At 36.5% G+C, this 21,495-nt stretch overlaps 1 protein-coding gene across 1 annotated transcript in view; it reads right to left on the reverse strand.

Annotated features, from left to right (window-relative positions):
- Nucleotides 1-13,220: 13,220 nt before the first annotated feature.
- LOC109574961 (ribonuclease P protein subunit p38) overlaps nucleotides 13,221-21,495 on the reverse strand; it is a 192,925-nt gene continuing 184,650 nt past the window's right edge. Inside the window, 7 exon segments of the mRNA XM_070801244.1 lie at nucleotides 13,221-13,311; nucleotides 13,313-13,407; nucleotides 13,409-13,471; nucleotides 13,473-13,616; nucleotides 13,618-13,749; nucleotides 13,751-14,005; nucleotides 14,007-14,090. Coding sequence (XP_070657345.1) covers nucleotides 13,221-13,311; nucleotides 13,313-13,407; nucleotides 13,409-13,471; nucleotides 13,473-13,616; nucleotides 13,618-13,749; nucleotides 13,751-14,005; nucleotides 14,007-14,090 — 864 coding nt within the window.

Below are 21,495 nucleotides of genomic sequence, written 5' to 3' on the forward strand. Positions count from 1 at the left end.
ACAGAAAGCACACAGATGTTCCAATATAGATGACATCATCTGGTGACAGGAAAAGAAAACCAGTTGGACCAATCTCTTGTACATCTTCTGATTTTAAACCAGAGATTCACCACTTTAAAGGGGAAAAAAAGGATAATGATTGAACAGTCATGAAAACAAGCTCTGCTCTTGGATCATAGAGGACATATTGGGGGAAAAGACTGTTATATCTATCATTCTATCTCTCAGTCATCTTTATTTTATACTTTAAAAAGATCCCCTTGTGTTCAAACCAGTTCAGAAACATGGTTAAATTTTTCTCCTGGTGTCTTTGACACTTGCGTGAAAAAATTCATTATCTGTACACATTATCTTATTATTTTAAATAATCAATAAAAGTTGAAATGCATTAAATTTCTTCATTATAATTATAATTGTTTTCTAATATGGAAAATTGGATATGTTAGTTTTATTTCAGGGATTACATATACCAATTTCTACTGTAACTTTTATCTTAAAATTCTCAGTTTGATATCTATTCAAATGAAGTTTTTATACCCATAAGAAAAATTCATGATCAATGTGCTCATTAGAAAAGTTAGTTGATATTTTGCACACATAGACACAAATTGTGTTTTAAGATATCCATGAGAGATCCAGAGATAAATCTCATACTCCAAATTTTCTGATTTAGCATTCTTCACCACCTCGAGCATATTGAGGTCCTGCACCAGGATCCTTTGTAGTCTATGTCCCCGATCCTATTTTTCTTCTTCAAGTCAAAATGTTTTATAATATGGTATCTAGATATGGATCTCAGTTGGTGTTACGACTGGGTGAAATACACACACTGGTGAAATCTACTGTGCAATCCAAGAGTTGATGTCCTCATGGTAACCTAGACACACATTTCTTTCTATACATCCCTGATTTCTCTGATATTAGCCAGCTCAAACAGAACATGTCATTTTGCTCTCTGGCTTGCATCTAAAGTTTAACACAAATCTAAACACCCACACCAACTAAAGCACTGATTAATCTGGTTCTCCTTTAACAAAAAAGAGTGACTATAAAGATGAGGCAAAGCCAGGGTGTGGCAGATTATCAAACAAAAATTCAAATCTTTTCCAGTTCAGTGGAAAACAGAGCTTGGGAGAGATGCATAAGCACAGCTGTGATGAACTCAGTAGACCAGTGAATGTCAGCAGTGCTCTCTATAATAGCAATAAGAAAATCAATTACCTGGATCATGAAAAACACATGAAAATCTCTCTGTCTCTCTCACTTATATTGCTTCATATGTGATTTTCTTCTTTAAGCAAAAGAGATGCATTTTTAATGGACATTTTCTATATGCTTTCAAACCACTATAAAATGCTTAAAATGTATCTGTGGGAAGATTTACCTAAAAATATACTGAATCCATAGCAGAATTACAGCCTAAAACATGATAACTTACAATACAATTGTAAAATACAACATAAATTTTCTTTGCTACTACTCCTAGAGAAGTGGGTCAGTGGTGAAATCATGTTTGGAGAGATGTGTTCCTTTAAAAATAATTTAAACAAATACTAATATGCATATAGAAGAGCCAAAATGTGATTGCAAATGTCATGCCACAGTGAAGGACTTGGGCATATCTAACCATAGATTTATCTAAGATTGAGGCTATGAGATTGGTAATGGGATGTAACAGGCAAATTTTTGAATGATTACTGTGATCAATTCTTCAAGACCCTTTAATGTCTTCTTATTCCCTGAAGTACAGTTAATTGTCCCTTTATTTTTGTTTCTACAGAACTCTGTTGATAATCACTTCTCTCTAACACAGAAATTTTACTTTGGTACACGACTCACATTTCCTTGATGCTTAATAAAATGAAATGTGCTCATTTTGGAAACACTAGTGTCTCTGTTCTTATTTATTTATTTTTTAAATATCTTTGTTGTTAAGCCTGAGGTCCTGTATTTCTCTCCTTGCATTTTTCAGCTGAAAATTACCCCAAGATTGAATAGAAAGTTCAAAGAGGTTAACTGACTCTCAGAATTACTCATTGGAATTGGAATGGGAATTAAATAGCACACTTTCCAAATTTTTTTCTCCATGTTTTCCACTTGAATTAGTCACTGATGTGGTAACAATATTTTTATGCAATTTAGGAACTTGGTGAATACATTTTTTTTTAATGAGGGATTGTAAAAAGATGGAAAGAAGAGAAAGGATACTGTTGTAGAGTTAATGACTGATTAAAAAAGGAATATTCTGATTTTGGCTCATCATTAATCTTTAATTTCCGCTGTTGCTGTAACTGTAAAAGTTTTGAGTTAATCCTTATTAATTTATACTGAATGATGGAGTTTAATCTTAGAGCATTCAAGAGAATTTGCATATATATGTGTTTGTGTTTCTATACATGCGTTTGTGGGTAAGCATACATGTATATATACATGAGCATATATTTTAAAATATATTCACATATGCTTTTAAAGTTTGACAAAAATTTGAGCAAGTAAAATTTCATGGAAACTGCCTTAATATACGTGTTTGAATTGTGAAAGTTTATGAAATATTATAATTATTTCCTCCTGGAATGAAGTCTTTATATACTTATGTTTCAGTGATATTTGCCATCTTAATTTTACAATTGTGTTTGAAAATTTATAGAAAATTAGAATCAATCTCATTACCTAACATACTGACTCATCTCAAAACAGTGTGATTATTTTATAAATTATGTTGTAATTTATAAATTATAAATTTTGTCTTAAAGATTCTGGGTTGCAACATCTCATAGGAGTTCAGAAGTTCTCTGTTGGGTCTTCAGTTAACTTAATTGTTTTCAGGATTGAGGCTCCACTCTGCAAATCCCACTAGACTCTCTATCAAATAGAATTTGTCATCTGAGTCATACTTAGGAATTTTCAGCAGTATCCAACACAGCTGCAATAGCTTTTCAAATGAAGCCAATTTTGTCTGAAGATAAAAAGAAGACCCAAATTACGGTCTTCTGATAGGAGCATGAGATAGGCCAAAGCCAAACTTATTGGATTTACATGCTTCAAATAGAGTAATTTTAATTTCTCTCAATATTTTTATATTCAGATATTTCATGGGGGGCTATCTTTAGGGTTTTTTAATCCAAATAGTTTCTTAGGACAAAGAAATTTAGAGCCATCTGCTTCTCTCTCCCCAAATAAATGGAAGTAAATGTGGCTTTCCTAGGTGTAAATTATGACTGTTACTCTGCACAACTAACCTTTCTTCAGGTCAGCATTAATGTTCATGTAAAAAATATTCTGCTTGATTATCTGAAGACTGCATTTTTGTCTATGCATTAAGTCATGTTTTAAAAAGCTCTATATTGAGACTTTTTATTGGTCTGTGGAATAATTCAATATTAGATTCTTGGTGGAAGAAAGCTGTGGTAAACAGGCTCCTTTTGTCCCAAAAGATTGAAGTGTTGCCCTTCAGAGTCTTGGCTTTCATGTCACAATGGCCATTTTAGTAGTTTTGCTTTATGTGTGTGTGTGTGTGTGTGTGTGTATATATATTTATTTTATTCCTGTTTATAGGCTATTCTTATTTTTTACTTCCATCCCCCTTTTTAAAAATCATGCACAGCAGTAAACCCAGTCCTGTGTCAGTCATAGGTAATAAAAAAAAAAAGAATGGATTGGTATGGAATAGTTAAAATATTAGGCATTCTCTTTCCACCATCTTGGGACCTGTGGAGGCCTGCTGGGAATGGACTCTCTAAAATGCAGATATGTCTGGAAGGCTGTAGTCCAAGACCATTTCTCCTGGCCTAAGTAGGGTCTCCAGAGCCAGACAGAGCACCACACAGCTCTTCTAAAAATTGAAGATAATAATCCCTGAAATAAAACTGAATTCTATTTGGGCAAGAATTGCTCTTTTGTGTACAAAGCAAAGAACACAGTGACTCCTGGTGGCAAACCAAGCAAAACCAAAAGAATCTGGGAAAAGTCATTTCACTTGTGTTCATGGAAACAGTGGCATGCTGAGTGCCAAATTCTGAAGCAATCTTCTGCTCAAGCCACTGGACACAGAATCTATGTGATGCTGTACCCCTCAGGATTTTAAACTTACTGAAAATAAATGAATAAAAGTGTGTGGGGGGGGAGTTAGAGTTTAATGATATGGGCATTTCTTAAAATTACAGGACCTATACCAGGAATCCACCTCTGCCCTTCACCATTTTACAGATGTTAGCTACATTTCATGAAATAATTAAGTCCAAACATCTGACTAATGAAAATAAGCCACTCCAAGTAGAAAGTTTCCATATAAAAATTATGCCATCCTGATTATTCAAAGTGTTAATCTTTGGATGATCATACTGAGTAGATTCATGTTACTTTATTTCTATTCTTTCATGTCCAGTTACTGAATCCTTTGACCAACCCCATCCCAACACTCTTTTAGATAATTTCTGATATGCAATTCACCCCCATTCAGACACTAACTTCTTAACAAATCGAAGGCTCTCTTTTTCCAATACCTAACATGTTTATTTGTATTCGTGCCTTTGCTCATGCTGCCTTTCTCTCTGAAATAAGCCTTCCTCATCTCTATATGCTTGACTCCAATTCAACTTTTAACACTCAAGATCTTTGATTTAGGAAATCTCTTTGATCTTCGCTGTTGAGATCTTTCTTCTCCTCTTCATAGGAAATCTCTTTGATCTTCCCTGTTGAGATCTTTCTCCTCCTTTTCTAATCTTCCTTACCCTTCTCATGGCTCTTAGTTTCTTTTACAGTGTCTTATCTTTCTTGCTAGACTGAACGCTACTCCAGGGCAGTATTCAGGCTTATTCATCATTTTATACCCAACAGTAATGATTACTGGGTCTTACATACAATATGCAGTAACATTAGTAAATGTTAAGTGTCACATGAGTTACAATATGAAACACTTAATCCAACAAAATGCATGTGAAGTAATCTATTTCTTTGTATTCTTTAGAACTGATGCAATTTTTAATAAGTTAATTACTTGCAGTATTTCCATCAACCTGAAAAAAGGAAGGTCACTCTTTCCAGCATAGGAAGTCTTTGGATAATGGGTTTTTAAAACTTACAGATGTTATGAATTTATTTCCAAAATTAAAAAAAGTAAACAATAGGACTAGTTAGCAAACAAATTGAAAACAGTTGAACTCTGTGTTTCCCACAAGTATTACAAGTAAAAAAGCATTAAAAAAATAATAATTTTTAATGGAAAGAAATGTAAGTAATTTACCAAGGAATATAAGAAAGAATGACAGGTTAATTAAAAAAAATTAAACAATTGAGCTAGAAATGACCACAATTTTCATCTGTTTTATTTTGGGGATAAAAAATTTTAAATGGCATATAAATGATTATCATCACAAAATACTTTAAAGAGGAGTTCTCACACTTCTGAACTGTTTCACTTCCTTTGACTCAATTTCCTTGCAGTCAAAATTTTAAAAAGAAAAAAAAAGTAAAATAATCAAGTCATCAAAAGACTGAAATTTCCCTTCTGTTTCACAAATACAGGCACCTCACACATAACGTAAGACATATGTTGAATGCTTGCTTTATTGACTTAAATTCCTTGGAGATGTACGCAAACGCCAGTCAGTTTAGTCGAGTATCCCTAGGAATATGTAGAAGTCAGATAGTAGTATTATCAAGAGTACCCTTGTGTATAGGAATCGTAATCCAGTTTTTGGTTGTTAGCATCAAGGTCAGCTCCAAAATGAGCAGCCTCATTGACCTAGATTCAGCATCAGGGTTGTATCACTCTTGATTGCTGCCTGATGTGAGCTGAAACAGTCACTCCTAAAATATCAGTTAGGGTGTGACTGGCAACGGGAGGCCAACAGTTAAAGGTTAATAGCTGGAGGCACGATGTGATCAAACTGCAAAGGGTTGTGTAAAAATTCATTGACTCTCCTTATCTCCCAATTTGAAATGATGTACACAACACATTTGTGGTGGGGAAGGGAAGAAATAAGAAATAAATACATTTGCTATTTGTTAGTTGCGATGACTAACTGCTTAAGAAGAAATCCAGAGCTAAAATAAGGCTCTTGAATTATTTCAAAATATCAGAGTTACTATTTCCTATTTGAAATATAATCAAAAAAGGATGGATTCTGAGATCATACAGATTTAGTGGAGGAAAAGGGGAGATGATGCATCTTGAGAGATTTCACTGAAATTAACATCAAGTTGAAGGTAACTTTATATCTGCACTTTTTGCTACAGCAAACACCAGAACAAAATATGGCCAGACGGTCAACTGGGACAGCATGACACACCACTGGAAAAAGTGATGTCGAGTGCAAAATTACAAGAAAAGTCAAATCATTGTTGAAGCCACGTTACCATCCCCTGCTCAAAATTATATCTGATTCTCTAGACAGTTCGTTTGGAAGATTCCCCAAAACAAAAGCAGAGAAATTACATAAATGGTTTTCCAGGCCAACCTTTCTGATTTGTGTGCCGTAAGTTGCTTGCAGTGTTTCTCCAAGCAAGGAATCCAGGAAAATTTCTAGGGGTTGTGTATTTTGGAATCTCACCAAATTGCTAATGATTGCAGCCATACTAGTTAGCAAAGTCCTTCCTAGCAGGAAGACTTAATAAAAAGTCTTAATCAGAAGAAAGGGTGACCAGTGAACTAGAAGAAACAACAGAAGTGATGACAGGCACCTTGGGTACCCATGTGTACTGACCATGATGTTAACTCTCTTCCTAGCAGTTTTTTCCAGCACTACATTGGTACAATTAAATTTTCTTCTCCTTGGCTAAAAAAAGGTGAAGGGAACACTTCTCATTTCCTCTTGTCAAAAGTTTAGAACTCAGGGGAAGTGGGCATCAAGAGTTTGAGATAAAGAAATCTTTAGACACAGGATTTTAAAATACTGAAAAACAATGCCAAAATATGGGCTATATTGATTGGCCACTTGCCAAAGTGACTCATTTTCTGGTAGTTATTTACTTATGATAATTTCTTTGATTACTCATAATTATTATTTTGTATTTTCTGCAAGAATGAAAGCTCCTTGGGGAAAGGACTGGGTTCTGATAGTCACTGTTTCTCTGGCACCTTGCAGGTAGTCTCCAAGAACAAGTACTCAGTGAGAATCTGTTGACAGATGAGAGGCTGAGAATTGAGTCCGATACCAATGATTCTAAGCTTTCTGATGGTTTCATTATTTTTCCAGTGTAACTTATATAATTCAAATTTAAATGAAAGGCTTCCTAGTTCTCAACCTGGAATAGTGGTTTTATAAGATAATATTCGGAGAAAGCGATGGCACCCTACTCCAGTACTCTTGCCTGGAAAATCCCATGGACAGAGGAGCCCGGTAGGCTGCAGTCCATGGGGTCGCTAAGAGTCGGACACGACTGAGCAACTTCACTTTCCCTTTTCACTTTCCTGCATTGGAGAAGGAAATGGCAGCCCACTCCAGCATTCTTGCCTGGAGAATCCCAGGGACGGGGAAGCCTGGTGGGCTGCCGTCTATGGGGTCACACAGAGTCAGACACAACTGAAGCGACTTAGCAGCAGCAGCAAGATAATCATTACTTTAGAATAATAATATCCATCTGTAAAGTCATGACATTTTTCTTCATTTCTTATTTTTTTTAGTCCCCAAATAAAATCCCTGCCAAATGAAAGTAATGCAAGAAAACTCAAATGGAAGTTTATTAACATTTTTCCAAACAATATCTTATTTGAATTATGTATTTTGAATCACCAGCCAGAAGATAATTCTTTTTAAAGCTTATAAGAAAATGCTTGGCTTGTAAATGTTAGTTTGCCTTGACAAAGGCAAGGAATGGGATTCAGGAAGAGAAAGAGTGCCTCCCACAATTAAAATATTCTCAGAAATTGTTTCTGATTGTGTCATTTAAATCCTTAGCCTTAAAGAATGTTGGGGCTTCCCTGGTGGCTCAGCAGGTAAAGAATCTGCCTGCAATGCAGGAGACGCAGGTTTGATTCCTGGGTCGGGAAGATCCCCTGGAGTGGGAGATGGCTACCCACTTCAGTATTCTTGGGTCGATAATCTCATGGACAGAGGAGCCTGGTGGGCTACAGTCCGTGGGGTTGCAAAATGTTGGACATGATTGAAGCAACTGAGCACATCTTAAAGAGTGTTAATGCAGAGAGTTTTAATCATCTCAAAATGGAATCTGAAAGATATTAAATATCTAATTCTTGATGCAGTTCCTGGCTTGTAAGTGAAACTGTTAGTCACTCAGTCATGTCCAACTTTTTGCAACCCCATGGGCTGTAGCCTGCCTGGTATATAAGGTGCTCAGTAAATTCCAGCTTAATAAATGAATTATGAAGTGGGTTTTCATGTTTCGATTTAAATGGTATTAAGAAGGTTATTTTCATGAAAAAATAACTGTGGACGATTGTCTTATGATTAAAACAATAAACAAAGCCTTTAATAATAATAGTAGAAGTAGTAGTAGCAATTTTTATTTAGTGTTTAGAATATATCAGCATTATTTTGGAAAAGGAAGTGGCAACCCACTCCAGTATTCTTGCCTAGAGAAACCTATGGACAGAGGAGCCTGGTGAGCTGCTGTCCATAGGGTCACACAGAGTCGGATACCACTGAAGAGACTTAACAGCAGCAGCAGCAGCAGCATTATTATTTTGTTTTATTTACATGTATTTATTTTTATACATATTTAATATAATATACATAAATATAACATATATATAATATGTATATAACTTATTTAACCTTCACTACAATCCCATGAGCATGATGAATGCTATACTTGTTTTGCAAATGAGTAAAGTGACTTCCCGAAGATCACAAGGTTAGTGATCCCAGAGCCAAGATTCAGACCTAGGAAATTTGATTCTAGGATCCATTCTTTTGATCCCCATATATGAACAATAGGTTCAGTTTAGTAGCCCTGAACGCTGTCAATTTTTAGAACCATTATATTTAAATGAGTGTTTTTCTCTTCAGTGAAAACTTTGGAGTAGCTATATTTAGTTCATTTTTTTCCTCTTAATTGCATATTTTTTGAAATATTATTTTCACTGTTTTCATTGATGAATTCACTAAGAGTAGACTTAATTTTTTTTTAACTACCACAAACAATTTGCTGCAATTTCTGGTGAAAAAGTAGGATTAAACAAGTCAAGTTGTGTAACATTGCATCAAAAAAAAAAAAAAAAATGATGATAATGATTGGTAATGATTCCAATTTTCTTTCATGTCTCAGAAAATGATTTTAAAGATAATCCCAGGGATTAGATTAAAAAAGTGTTTTTTAAAATAATATATCAATTGAGGATGTAGTCAAAGGTGTATTTTTTTCTGTTATATTAGTAAAAAGAGAATAAAAAAGAAAAATCTCTCAGTGTTTTATGGAATTTAAAAGTCAGTGGAAGAGTCTTAAAGTCTATTGTCTTGAATTGAGATGGTGTGAATGCACCTTTGAAAGCAGAATCTTTGGGTAGAATCTCATTCTTCTATTAAATTATATTTTTTAACATGACTTTTGTTTGTTTCAGAATCTGTTGGGACAACCCAAGTTTTATTGCAGTCAGCATTAAGCTAGGATTAGCCAAGCAAAACCAGAAAGTGAAAGATTGGGCTTTCCCTCCCCTCAGGGCCTGTCCACGTTGTAAACTGTACAAAATGATCCCATCCTGACAGTGCAGAAATGAACGGTTTCCAGCAAAACTTACATATGTGGCAGGGAGCTGTCCTGAAATGACATACTTAGACAAATATTTCCAAAAGGATCATAGGATTATCTTTACAACAGCATTTCACAGACTTTACAACATTTTTCAGCTGGGTCTTCTCTTTATTGATTTCTCTATCATTTTTTTAAAGAGCTTTATTAATTTCCAATTTCTGCAAAGAAAATTTTTATGCAAATATTGTCATTTTGATATACATGTTGATTTAGTGCCAAGAAGCAATTGAATAATATAAAAAACAGTTAGTTGGAGGACACTGTGGATTATTAACAGTTAAAGCAGCTAACAAATTTCAATTTTTATTTGATTTTACTTTAATCCTTCAATAGACATGGTACTTGCTCTCACTTTATAAATTTGGATTTTCAAGAACATTGTCCACTTTCTACAATTTTTCCTCCAAATTACTTTCCGACAATTCTGGTAAGTGCCTCTCAGTGGATAGCAGTATTTCCTTGATGATTCTAACAGTTTATGATAAATTAACTAATTACACGATTCAAATACCTATTGTATACAAAGCAAAACACTAAATTTGTTATGGTATAAACAGAAAAGTAATACAATTCTTAGCCTTATAAAGATTATACAATTTACTTAATATTCAACAAATACTTTGTCCAAAAAATCCTTTATTCTAAGAGAATAAATTCATTTATAAAGTGATAAGTTCAAACAGAATTTGATTGATTTATTTAAAAAAATCATATGCTATGTATTTTTCTCCAATTAAAAATGTGTTGGTTACTTATTCAGATTTTCTTTCTCCTCCCGTAATATGTTTTGTATTTCTGCAGCAGTATCTGTTTTCCAAATAGCTCCCACAGAAATAGATGCATCTCTTCTCTGGACTTCACAGAGTATTATTCTTTTTCTTAGAGCATATTACTATAAAACACAGGTAAAGAAAACCAAACACTTTGTTTTAATTGCACATGAAGTGGTTCCTATGAGCTATTTAAGCTCTCTCTGGAACTGATATATGGATGCTTTTCACTTAAAGATCATGCTAGAATTTTTTGTACTTTAAAATAGGGGATTATACCTTTTCTAGATTCATTCTTTTTGCTGTTATTTATTTTATTACATTTGACTTCATTTTGTTTTTAATTGAGGTAGCCTGATTCATTGATGTATAAATTTTGAATGAGATGCTTCAGAATGAGGCAATAAGCTTACAAACTCTCACTACTGGTAGGTGGCATCTATTTTTTCTATTGTATATAGTTTAGTGAAATAAACCTAGAAAAAGGAAAAAAGAAACTTACCTTCTCAATCCAACTAAAGTGTTTCTTATAGCAAGATATCAGAGAAACTCACATGAAAATATGTAGCAGTTTTAAAAATAATAACTATTGGAACTGTTAATATCCACGATCCAGAGATAGGGTGGTTAGCCTTTTTGTGACTGCTTTGTTGAGTTATGGCAAGCATAGTCTTCATCTGGCCATCACATTGTTTCGTCAGTCATAGCAATTGAGTCAGATTCATACTGTCCTATAGAAAGCTCAAGGTCTTGCAAGCATGCATTCTTTTGGCATTCTAATCAAAAGCTTCACTCTGATTCAGAAAAGTACTGACAATAATGTTACCCTTGTTTGTGCACAGAAGAGTGAATATGCTTTAAAATGATAGGACAAAAATCTCAATATTACTACCTTCCCATTGGACAATTCTACATATTTGGGGCTAATTACATAGTGGGCTGATATCAACATAACAAAGCTATGTAAGAGATAAATGTAACAGCATTTGTAACATGCTATTAAAATTTATTACATGCTATTAAAAATTAAAGCATCTATTAAAAATCAGTTGCCCAAGAATACGGTGAAGAGACATGGCTGTGTACTAGTCGTAGCTGTCATTGTATTTCACTCTCAGTTGTGTCCGACTCTTTGCAGCCCCATGGACTGCAGCACACCAGGCTTCCCTGTCCTTCACCATCTCCCGGAATTTGTTCAAACTCATTTCCATTGAGTTGGTGATGTCACCCAACCGTCTCATTCTCTGTCGTCCCCTTCTCCTCCTGCCCCCAATCTTTCCCAGCATCAAGGTATCTTTTTCAATGAGTCGGTTGTTTGCATTGGGTGACCAAAATACTGGAGTTTCAGCTTTAGCATCAGTCCTTCCAATGAATATACAGAGCTGAGTAGTTGTGTATTAGTAGTTGATGTGAAAAAAATAGTTGGTAGGTTTTAGTCAATCTTAGGAGGGAAATATGGCTGTTAAATTGGTCTATGCCCTCATTTATGAATTAAATGTATACGTTTATGTATACTTATGTGTATTAAATGTATATTAAATGTATACCTATTGGGTGCTAAGTGTTGTGCCTAGCATATTACTTAGTGATGAAAGAGACCTGATCTATATCTTTAATAAATCTACAGTCTAGTCTGAAATGCTGACAAGAAGCATTTTCAACTCAAAGTGATAAATACTATGAAAAAAGATGGTACAGAAACTTGTGAAGGCCACCTGATCCTATCTATAGCTGTCAAGATGAGTTTTCCAGAGCAAATGATTTTCAAAATGACATTGCTTCTATTTTCCACCAACCTCACACAAAGAGGCTCATCCAAGTTACATCTAAATCCTAACCTTGGCCTGGTCTATAACAGTCTTCCTATCCTTCCCTTCCTCTACAGTATCAGGGAAAGATTGAACATGGTGTTGTTTCTAACTTCCTTAACCATCCAGAAAATTCTTACAAATGTGAAATTGGGCAATGAAAGATTCTGACAAGCAAAGGGCTTTTGTAATATGCCTTCCCTCTCCTTGATAAGAAACGGACTTGGATTCAGGTTGTGCATCCCAGTAGCTTTTTTTTTAGGAAAGAAAGTAGGAAAGAAGATAGATAAATCTAAAAGGCAGATTAGTTACCCTTTATTTCCAGATTGGAGCAAACACATCTATAAAATCCATTAGCTCCTGAACAAGCCCTATTCCATACTATTGTCAATCATATTTACCAGTAAGTGTCAGCTGCTCAATTGTGTCCAACTCTGCAACCTACCAGACTCCTCTGTCCATGGGATTCTCCAGGCAAGAATAGTGGAGTGGGTTGCCATTCCCTTCTCCAGGGGATTTTCCCAACACAGGGATTCAATCTGAGTCTCCTGCATTGCAGGCAGATTCTTTACCATCTGAACTATTACAGCAGCTCTTACCAGTAAGAGAAAGTTTACATTCTATATTCTATTAAAAGAATTAGGCAATTTTATAACATGAGAAAATGCTCATGCATGTGCTCAGTGGTGTTCAACTCTTAGTAACCCATGGACTGTAGCCTACTAGGCTCTTCTGTCCATGGGATTTCCCAGGAAGAATACTGGAATGGGTTGCCATTTCCTACTTTAGGGGTTCTTCCCCACCCAGGGATCGAATCCGTGTCTCCTGCATTGGCAGGTAGATTCCTCATCACTGTACCACCCAGGCATCCCCAAGACTTCTTTATGAAGTGTCATGTTACAACTGTATGAAGTGACAGGTTTATCCAAGATTACTTTGAAGATGTTTTTGTTTGTTTGTTTTTCTTTTTTTTTTGATTTTGAGTGGTTTCCTTATCTTTTTTGGGGTTTGGAATCAGTTTATTTTCAGGGGTGTAACATTACAGTTTGCTGACCCTCAGTGAACTTACTTTGTGGTTTAGATAATTCTTTAATGGAAGTGTCCAAAATCTCTTTGTCTCAGGCTTTCCGAAGATTCTGTCTCCAGGTACTCTCCAGGTCACTGCACATTTAGACTGGGGGTCTCTGGGCGTGACGGCCCTCAGTCGCTCCCTAAAGGCATTGGTGTTTCTTTTGAATCCCAAGGCCAGGACGTATTTTCAGCTCAGGAGTCATTTTAAGCCCAGGGCGGGTGCGAGCCTCTGGCTGGGCTGGGGCATCCGGCAGATGGCGGTACTTCCGCGGATGGCTCAGCTGCCTCACGTGTGCAGTGACGATGGCTGGCTTGGCCAACAGACACACCAAGGCCAGGAGCAGCTTGTTCTCTTCCGGCGCTCTGGTGACCTCGCGGATGCCGATGGGGTTGATGCTTCCTGAAGTCAGCGAGAGTCCATCCTGACGCCTGAGGGTCACTTTCCATCTTTTCCTCCTTCTGCTCCTCACCAGGGTCCACATCCATGCGAATCCTATCTCCACTTTATTTTTCCAAAGATGGCTGCTTTTTCTTTCTCTTCCTGTCCACAACCTTCTGAAGCTGGAGAGATTTAATTCTGTCCTCCCGGGTCTGCAGTATGAAATTCATATCCTCCCTGGCTAAGGCACCCCAGCCGATGCTGCGCTGGGTTATTCAGCCTTGCCTTCACAGGTAAAGGTCTCTTCTTCAGCCTGCAGCCACTCCCTGGCACTTGGGGGCTGCAGCCATTCTGAAAATCAGTTCTGTGCTTTGGGCATTAGCTCTATCTTCAGGAGCAGCTGTCACATTCAAAGCAGAGGAGTGGCACAGTTAGAAAGGTGTCAGAGAAAGATCTTGGTGGACTCCAGGTAGGAGGGGTCTTTTGCCAAGACTGGAAGCATCAAAGAGGCTCCACAACAGTCTATCAATGTGCGAGCACAGAGACCTTGCCTTGGGGTGGGGAAGAGGGAAGGTGCAAAAACGCTCAGAGAACACTTTTCATACTTCTACATCCTGCGTGCTAAGTTGCTTCACTCGCGTCTGACTCTCTGTGACCCTTTGGACTGTAGCCTGCCAGGCTCCTCTGTCCATGGAATTCTCCAGCAAGAATACTGGAGTGGGTTACCATGCCCTTCTCCAGGGGATCTTCCTGACCCTGGGATAGAACCCGAGTCTCCTGTGGCTCCTGAATCCCAGGAGGATTCTTTATTGTTCTTCTGCACTGGGACACTTCCAAACAGGAAAGTTGGCCTAGGATGTCACAAAAGAGCAAGGCCTGATCTCTTAAAAACCCTGAGTTTAACAGGGGAGAGGGGAGGGCTCTGGTCAAGGCCCTCCCAAACAGTGGAGAAAGAATTCTAGCTAAACGTCTATTTTTAGAATATTCTTTGTATCAGTTCAGTTCAGTTATCAGTTCAGTCGCTCAGTAGTGTCTGACTCTTTGTAACCCCATGGACTGCAGGACACCAGGCCTCCCTGTCCATCACCAACTCCCGGAGTTTACTCAAACTCATGTCCATTGAGTTGGTGATTTATTTTAAAATATCTTTTGCACTCATTATCAGAGAAATGCAAATCAAAACCACAATGAGGTACCATTTCATGCCAGTCAGAATGGCTGCTATCCAAAAGTCTACAAGCAATAAATGCTGGAGAGGGTGTGGAGAAAAGGGAACCCTCTTACACTGTTGGTGGGAATGCAAACTAGTACAGCCACTATGGAGAACAGTGTGGAGATTCCTTAAAAAACTGGAAATAGAACTGCCTTATGATCCAGCAATCCCACTACTGGGCATACACACCGAGGAAACCAGAATTGAAAGAGCCACGTGTACCCTAATGTTCACCACAGCACTGTTTATAATAGCCAGGACATGGAAGCAACCTAGATGTCCATCAGCAGATGAATGGAGAAATGAAGAAAGCTGTGGTACATATACACAATGGAGTATTACTCAGCCATTAAAAAGAATACATTTGAATCAGTTCTAATCAGGTGGATGAAACTGGAGCCAATTATACAGAGTGAAGTAAGCCAGAAAGAAAAACACCAGTACAGTATACTAACACATATATATGGAATTTAGAAAGATGGTAACGATAACCCTGTATGAGAGACAGCAAAAGAGACACAGATGTATAGTACAGTTTTTTGGACTCTGTGGGAGAGGGCGAGGGTGGGACGATATAGGAAAATGGCATTGAAACATGTATATTATCATATGTGAAATGAATCGCCGGTCCAGGTTTGTTGCATGATACGGGGTGCTTGGGGCTGGTGCACTGGGATGACCCAGAGGGATGGAATGGGGAGGGAGGTTCAGGATGCGTTACACATGTACCCCCATGGCGGATTCATGTCAATGTATGGCAAAACCAATACAATATTGTAAATTAAAAATAAATAAATAAAACTGAAAAGAATAAAATAAAATATCTTTTAGTTTTCTTCCTTGTCTTCTCCTCCTCATTCTGGATCCCTCCTTCCCAACATCTACATGGTTTGCTTCCTTGATTTCTGCAGATCTTTGCTCCAATATCAATGAGTACTTCTTTGACTATCTCATTTAAAATCTCATATCCTTACCAGCCTCCTGCTATCTCTTTCCTGCTTTATTTTTCTTCTCACCACTTATGATCCTGTGATAGACTATGTATTTCACTTACTTTTCTGCTGTTGTCTTTTCAACTGGATTATAAATCCTATGAAGACAAGACTTTTGTCTCTTTTGTTCTTTCCTGTAACTCCAGCACCTAATACTCAAGTATCAAGTATTAGACATAGTAGATATGCAATGAATATTTGTAAAAATAAATGAATGAATAAATAAACCATAAACATTTACTTCACTCTGACCTCTTTCTTGAGTGCCGCACCTTTTTACTCTGGAAATCAGCACTATAGCCCACCTCTTGCCTGGATCAGGTAACACCCTTCTAGTTTCTTGCCTTCTAGGCTTTCTTCTTTTTACATTTATTCTGTATACTATCTCTTGAGAAATTATTTTAAAGTCCAAATGTTATCCTGTCACTCACCAATTTATGGTTTTCCAATGGACTTTACCACTTTAGAAGAAAAACCTACATTTTAAGAAGAATCAGATTAGCTTTCCTCATCTCACTTTGCTATCTCAGGTCTAACACTCCCAAGTCTTCACTCTGACCATCCTAGACTACTTTGACTTCTAACTCATCAGTTTCTTTTGTACCTCCAGATCTTCACCTATATTCTGCTTGACACACTCTTCTCACAATCCACACTATTAGCCTAACTCTCATGTAGACTTCAGGGTCAGATGCTCTTGCCCTGGGAAACTTTCCTTGAAGGACAAAAAAGCCAGTTGTTCCTGATAAGCACTTCCTTAGTACTGGCATTTTCTCAAGGCAGTTGTCACATGTTACTTAAATTGCTTATTCCTCTGTACCCTCTGTTGGGGTCTCAGTGCCATGCAGATGGTCATTTCATTTGTTTCTTTCACATCCAGATCCCTAGAGTTTAGCATGGTGCTTAGCTTATGGTGTGCATTTGTTATTTGTTGCAAGTAACAGAGAGAAAGAATGAATTAAAAAAGTGTGGAAAGGGAGGAGGTGGGGGAATTAGACTTTATTCTGTATTTAAAAAGAAACTAGCTTAAATTGCCCATGGAGATAAATGTTCTTAAAAATTTAAATTGGATAATAAAAACACATTTAGGAGCCAGCAGAAAATGTTTCAGTGTTATCTTTAAATCATTCTCTTATTTTATTTAACCCAGTATGCTCCCCAGGCCATAACATTTTGTAAATAAATATCTAGTAAATAACACACTTCCCAATTATGGTTCAAAATTGGGAAAGGAGTACATCGAAGCTGTATATTGTCACCCTGCTTATTTAACTTATATGCAGAGTACATCATGCAAAATGCCGGGCTGGATGAAGCCCAAACTGGAATCAAGATTGCTGGGAGAAATATAAACAACCTCAGATATGCAGATGACACCATCCTAATGGCAGAAAGTGAAGAGGAACTAAAGATCCTCTTGATGAATGTGAAAGAGAAGAGTGAAAAAGCTGGCTTAAAACTCAATATTCAAAAAGCATGGTATCCAGTCCTATCACTTCATGGCAAATTGATGGGGAAAAAATGGAATCAGCGGCAGATTTTATTTTCTTGGGCTCCAAAATCACTGGACAGTGACTGCAGCCATGAAATTAAAAGAGGCTTGCTCCTTGGAAGAAAAGCTATGACAAGCCTAGACAGTATATTAAAAAGCAGAGACATCACTTTGCTGACAAACATCTATCTAGTCAAAGCTATGGTTTTTCCAGTAATCATGTATGAATGTGAGAGTTGCACCATAAAGAAGGCTGAGCGCTGAAGAATGGATGCTTTTGAACTGTGGTGTTGGAGAAGACTCTTGAGAGTCCCTTGGACTGCAAGGAGATCCAACCAGTCACTCCTAAAGGAAATCGGTCCTGAATATTCATTGGAAGAACATTGGTGCTGCAGTTCCAATACTTTGGCCACCTCATGTGAAGAGCCAGCTCATTGGAAAAGACCCTGATACTGGAAAAGATTGGTGGCAGGAGAAGGAGGTGACAGGGGATGAGATAATTGGTTAAGACCACCAACTCAATGGATATGGGTTTGAGCAAATTCAGGGAGATACTGAAGGACAGGGAAGCCTGGTGTGCTGTAGTCCTTTGGGTCGCAAATAGTTGGGTCCAACTTAGGAACTGAACAACAACAACAACAAATAACACACAAGACTATTCTTTTTTCAGCCAGATAAGACGTAATCTGTGTGAATATGCACAGAATGTTTGTTTAGTAAATTTTTACTCTATTTTAGTGAGAGCGTTTAAAATGCTCTCCAGGCTAGGACCTGGTTCACCCAGCCCAGTTCACTATGAAAATGATGGTGAGTCCATGGAATGAATGGAATGGGAGACCTCTCAGTAGTCATTTTTATGTGATAGATTTTTAATCAAGTACTTCTAAACTAACCATAATTTATTATGGACATATTCCTCAAAATAGCTATTAAATTGTTCCATCTTCAAACAACATCAACCCTCAGGCAATCAAGTTCCACAAATTATCAGAGAAGTATTAAATGTTCAGTTGTTGTAACACTACCTATTCAAAAGTTTCCAAGTTGCCTAATACTTCTAATCTTTCCAGACTTCTTGAACCACCCAAACCACCAAATGATTAACTTCCCTGTCATTTCTCTTAACTTTGATCAAGGTTTTCTGCTCTTGCCTTTTAAGCGTACTGAGACAATTATCAAATTCAATCTGCTTGTACCTAGAAGTTGTGCTGTAGAGAGGGCCAGGTGGACCCTCATACATTCACAGCCCAATAAAAGGATTCTCTGTCCATTCATCTCAAATCTGCAACAATAATCACTCTGAAACAAAACTGGAAATGTAGGTGAAGAAAAAGGGTGGAACCAATCTGAGCTTGAAACTGCTGCAAACATCATGTGTACTGATTTTTCCTTGCCAAGGTATTATTACCATCTTTCAGAGCTCTGCCAAGGATTTGGAATCCATCTCTTTGCTGAGTTTACCACGTGTTATCATTCTCCTCAGACCATGAGCTAATGCTGCAGGATAGTCCACCATCTGGTTTCTTTGCAGAACTAAACTCCATCTTCATGCTTAAGACAAGAATGCTAAAGAGGAACTCCTATTAAGTAGAACTTAAGTAAAACTTTCTCTTTCATACCGTGTTGGCAAAATTAAACACACACTAAAAAACCAGGCAATAATAACAACAAAATTTAAAAATCACAGGGAAAAAATTTACATATGAACATTTTCTTCCTTGTTTATTTCATTGTGTTTGTTTTTTTGGTCAAATATGGCATCATACACTAAGTGGACATGAGTTTGAGCGCACTCCAGGAGATAGTGAAGGACAGGGAAGCCTGGTGTGCTGCAGTCCATGGGGTCACAAAAAATGGACACAACTGCACGACTGAGCAACAACAACAAATGCTCAACTCCCATTTTAGTGTAACGCTTTACTTGTCATTCTGCTTACATAAGCTATCTATAACTATAACAACCATTCCCTAACTGAATAAAGGAGTAAAATGTGGGAGAGAGGACTTAATAAGTATTAACCTAAGAAAATGAGAGCTTGTCAAATATGATTTAAAGCCAGATATTGGTTATTAATTCTGTTTGTGTGGTAAGTCACTTCAGGCATGTCTGACTCTTTGGGACCCCACAGACTGTATCTCATCAGATTCCTCTGTCTATGGGATTCTCCAGATAAGAATACTGGAGTGAGTTGCCATACCCCCAGGGGATCGTCCCGATTTTCTGCTTTAACTGCAACCATTAAAATGATTCAATAATAGGTTAGATGTTAATTCACCACAGAATTGTCAGTTTACTGCAATGGTGATTCTTAGAAATACGAAATGAACAAGTCTTGGTATGTTAAAGTGAGATCTGAGAAGTGAGACAAATGAATGTGAAATTAAAATATGGCACAACTTGGAAAAGGAATTGATTGAAGTAAGATTTTGAGATGGAAAATATTGAGCAAGTTTGTTATGTATGCGCCAGAGTCCTGGCTTGCTTAGGAGTGAAATAAAAGAAAGGAGAAAGAGTTGTTAAGAAAATGGGTAGTTGAAATAATAAATAGGCTTCCCAGGTGGCTCAGGGGTAAAGAATATACCTGTCAATGCAAGAGATGCGGAAGACACAGGTTCTGTCCCTGTGTTGGGAAGATTTCCTGAGGAGGAAATGGCACCCCACTCCAGTATTATTGCCTGGGGAATTGCATGGACAGAGGAGCCTGGTCTGCTACAACCCATGGAGTCACAAAACAGTCAGACATAACTGAGTGAGTGAGCATGCACACAAAATAAAAAGGCAAACCCTATTTTATATGCATAATTTGATTATTATTATTGAATCTCTTCTCATTCTTCAGTTAATAAGTAATCCTTTATAATGAGTGTGTTTCAAGTGGTGCCAAACAACAGTCCTTGTCCTTATGTTCACAGCTTTTGGATAACAAATAAAAGTATTCTAACTGAGTTAAGCTAAGAGAACAGTGAGAAGAGCAGGAGTCAAATTACTAATTAGTAAACAACTGTTGCATTTTCCTCAAGTTCATTTGCATCAAAACCATCATGTTTTGATTTATGAATCGAACTTTCACACTAGTGTGAAAAGACAAGGTGATGGGAAAACTTGAGCAAAGAATGAATTAGAAGTTATAAGGGAGAGAGAATAACACTTTCTTGAGTGTATGCTTTCATATAATTTTGACATTTGAAAGCTCTAATTTTACTTCGATATATAGGCCATTTGTATTTAAAGCTATTAATATTAAGCTTAGTTTTAAATTTCTACAAATTTTAAATGTAAATTAATATCAATGGGAAAGGAAATAAGTAACTCAAAAACTTGAAGACACTGAATCAAAAGGACCTAATCGTATTTCAATTGAATATCATAACCACACTATAGAGATAAATAAACAAACTCAACCAGTTGCCTATTTGAAACTCAAAATATAGGAGATAATAAATAAGCTTTCATAATAAGTGTATTAGGAAATAAGAACACCATACAAAATTTAAAAAAATATGAAACAAAAAGTTGCTTGTGATGTAATCAATAAAATTAATAATAAACTCTAGTCAGAATAATTAAGAAAAGAAAAAAAGATACTGAAAAAAACCCAACTGCTCATATTAAGAATGAGATAGGTGATTGTACTATAGATGTTACAATTATTAAAAAGATAAGAAGGTGATATTATGAAAAATTTATGTCAGCAAATTTGAAAATTTATATTAAGCAAATAACATGAAAAGCACAAATTGCAATGTTTATTCAAGACAAAAACAGATAACCTAAATGTCATGTTTATTTAAAAATATTTAGTTGCAGTTAAAATTATTACAGAAATTTTTGCAGTTAAAGTTTATTTCTAGAAAAGAGGTGAATTCTAATAGTAAAGAGGAAAGTAATATTTATACTACTCTATTTCATTGAGAAAAACACACAGGATGAAATATTTCCCAACTCATTCTATGAAGCTAGTGTTACTATGGTCCTAAAACCAGATCAAGATAATACACAAGTGAAAAATAACAAACATATACCTTGTGTATAGGTGCAAAAAATTTTAACAAAATGAT

The sequence above is a fragment of the Bos indicus genome, chromosome 2, assembly GCF_029378745.1.
Source record: "Bos indicus isolate NIAB-ARS_2022 breed Sahiwal x Tharparkar chromosome 2, NIAB-ARS_B.indTharparkar_mat_pri_1.0, whole genome shotgun sequence".
Taxonomy (NCBI): domain Eukaryota; kingdom Metazoa; phylum Chordata; class Mammalia; order Artiodactyla; family Bovidae; genus Bos; species Bos indicus.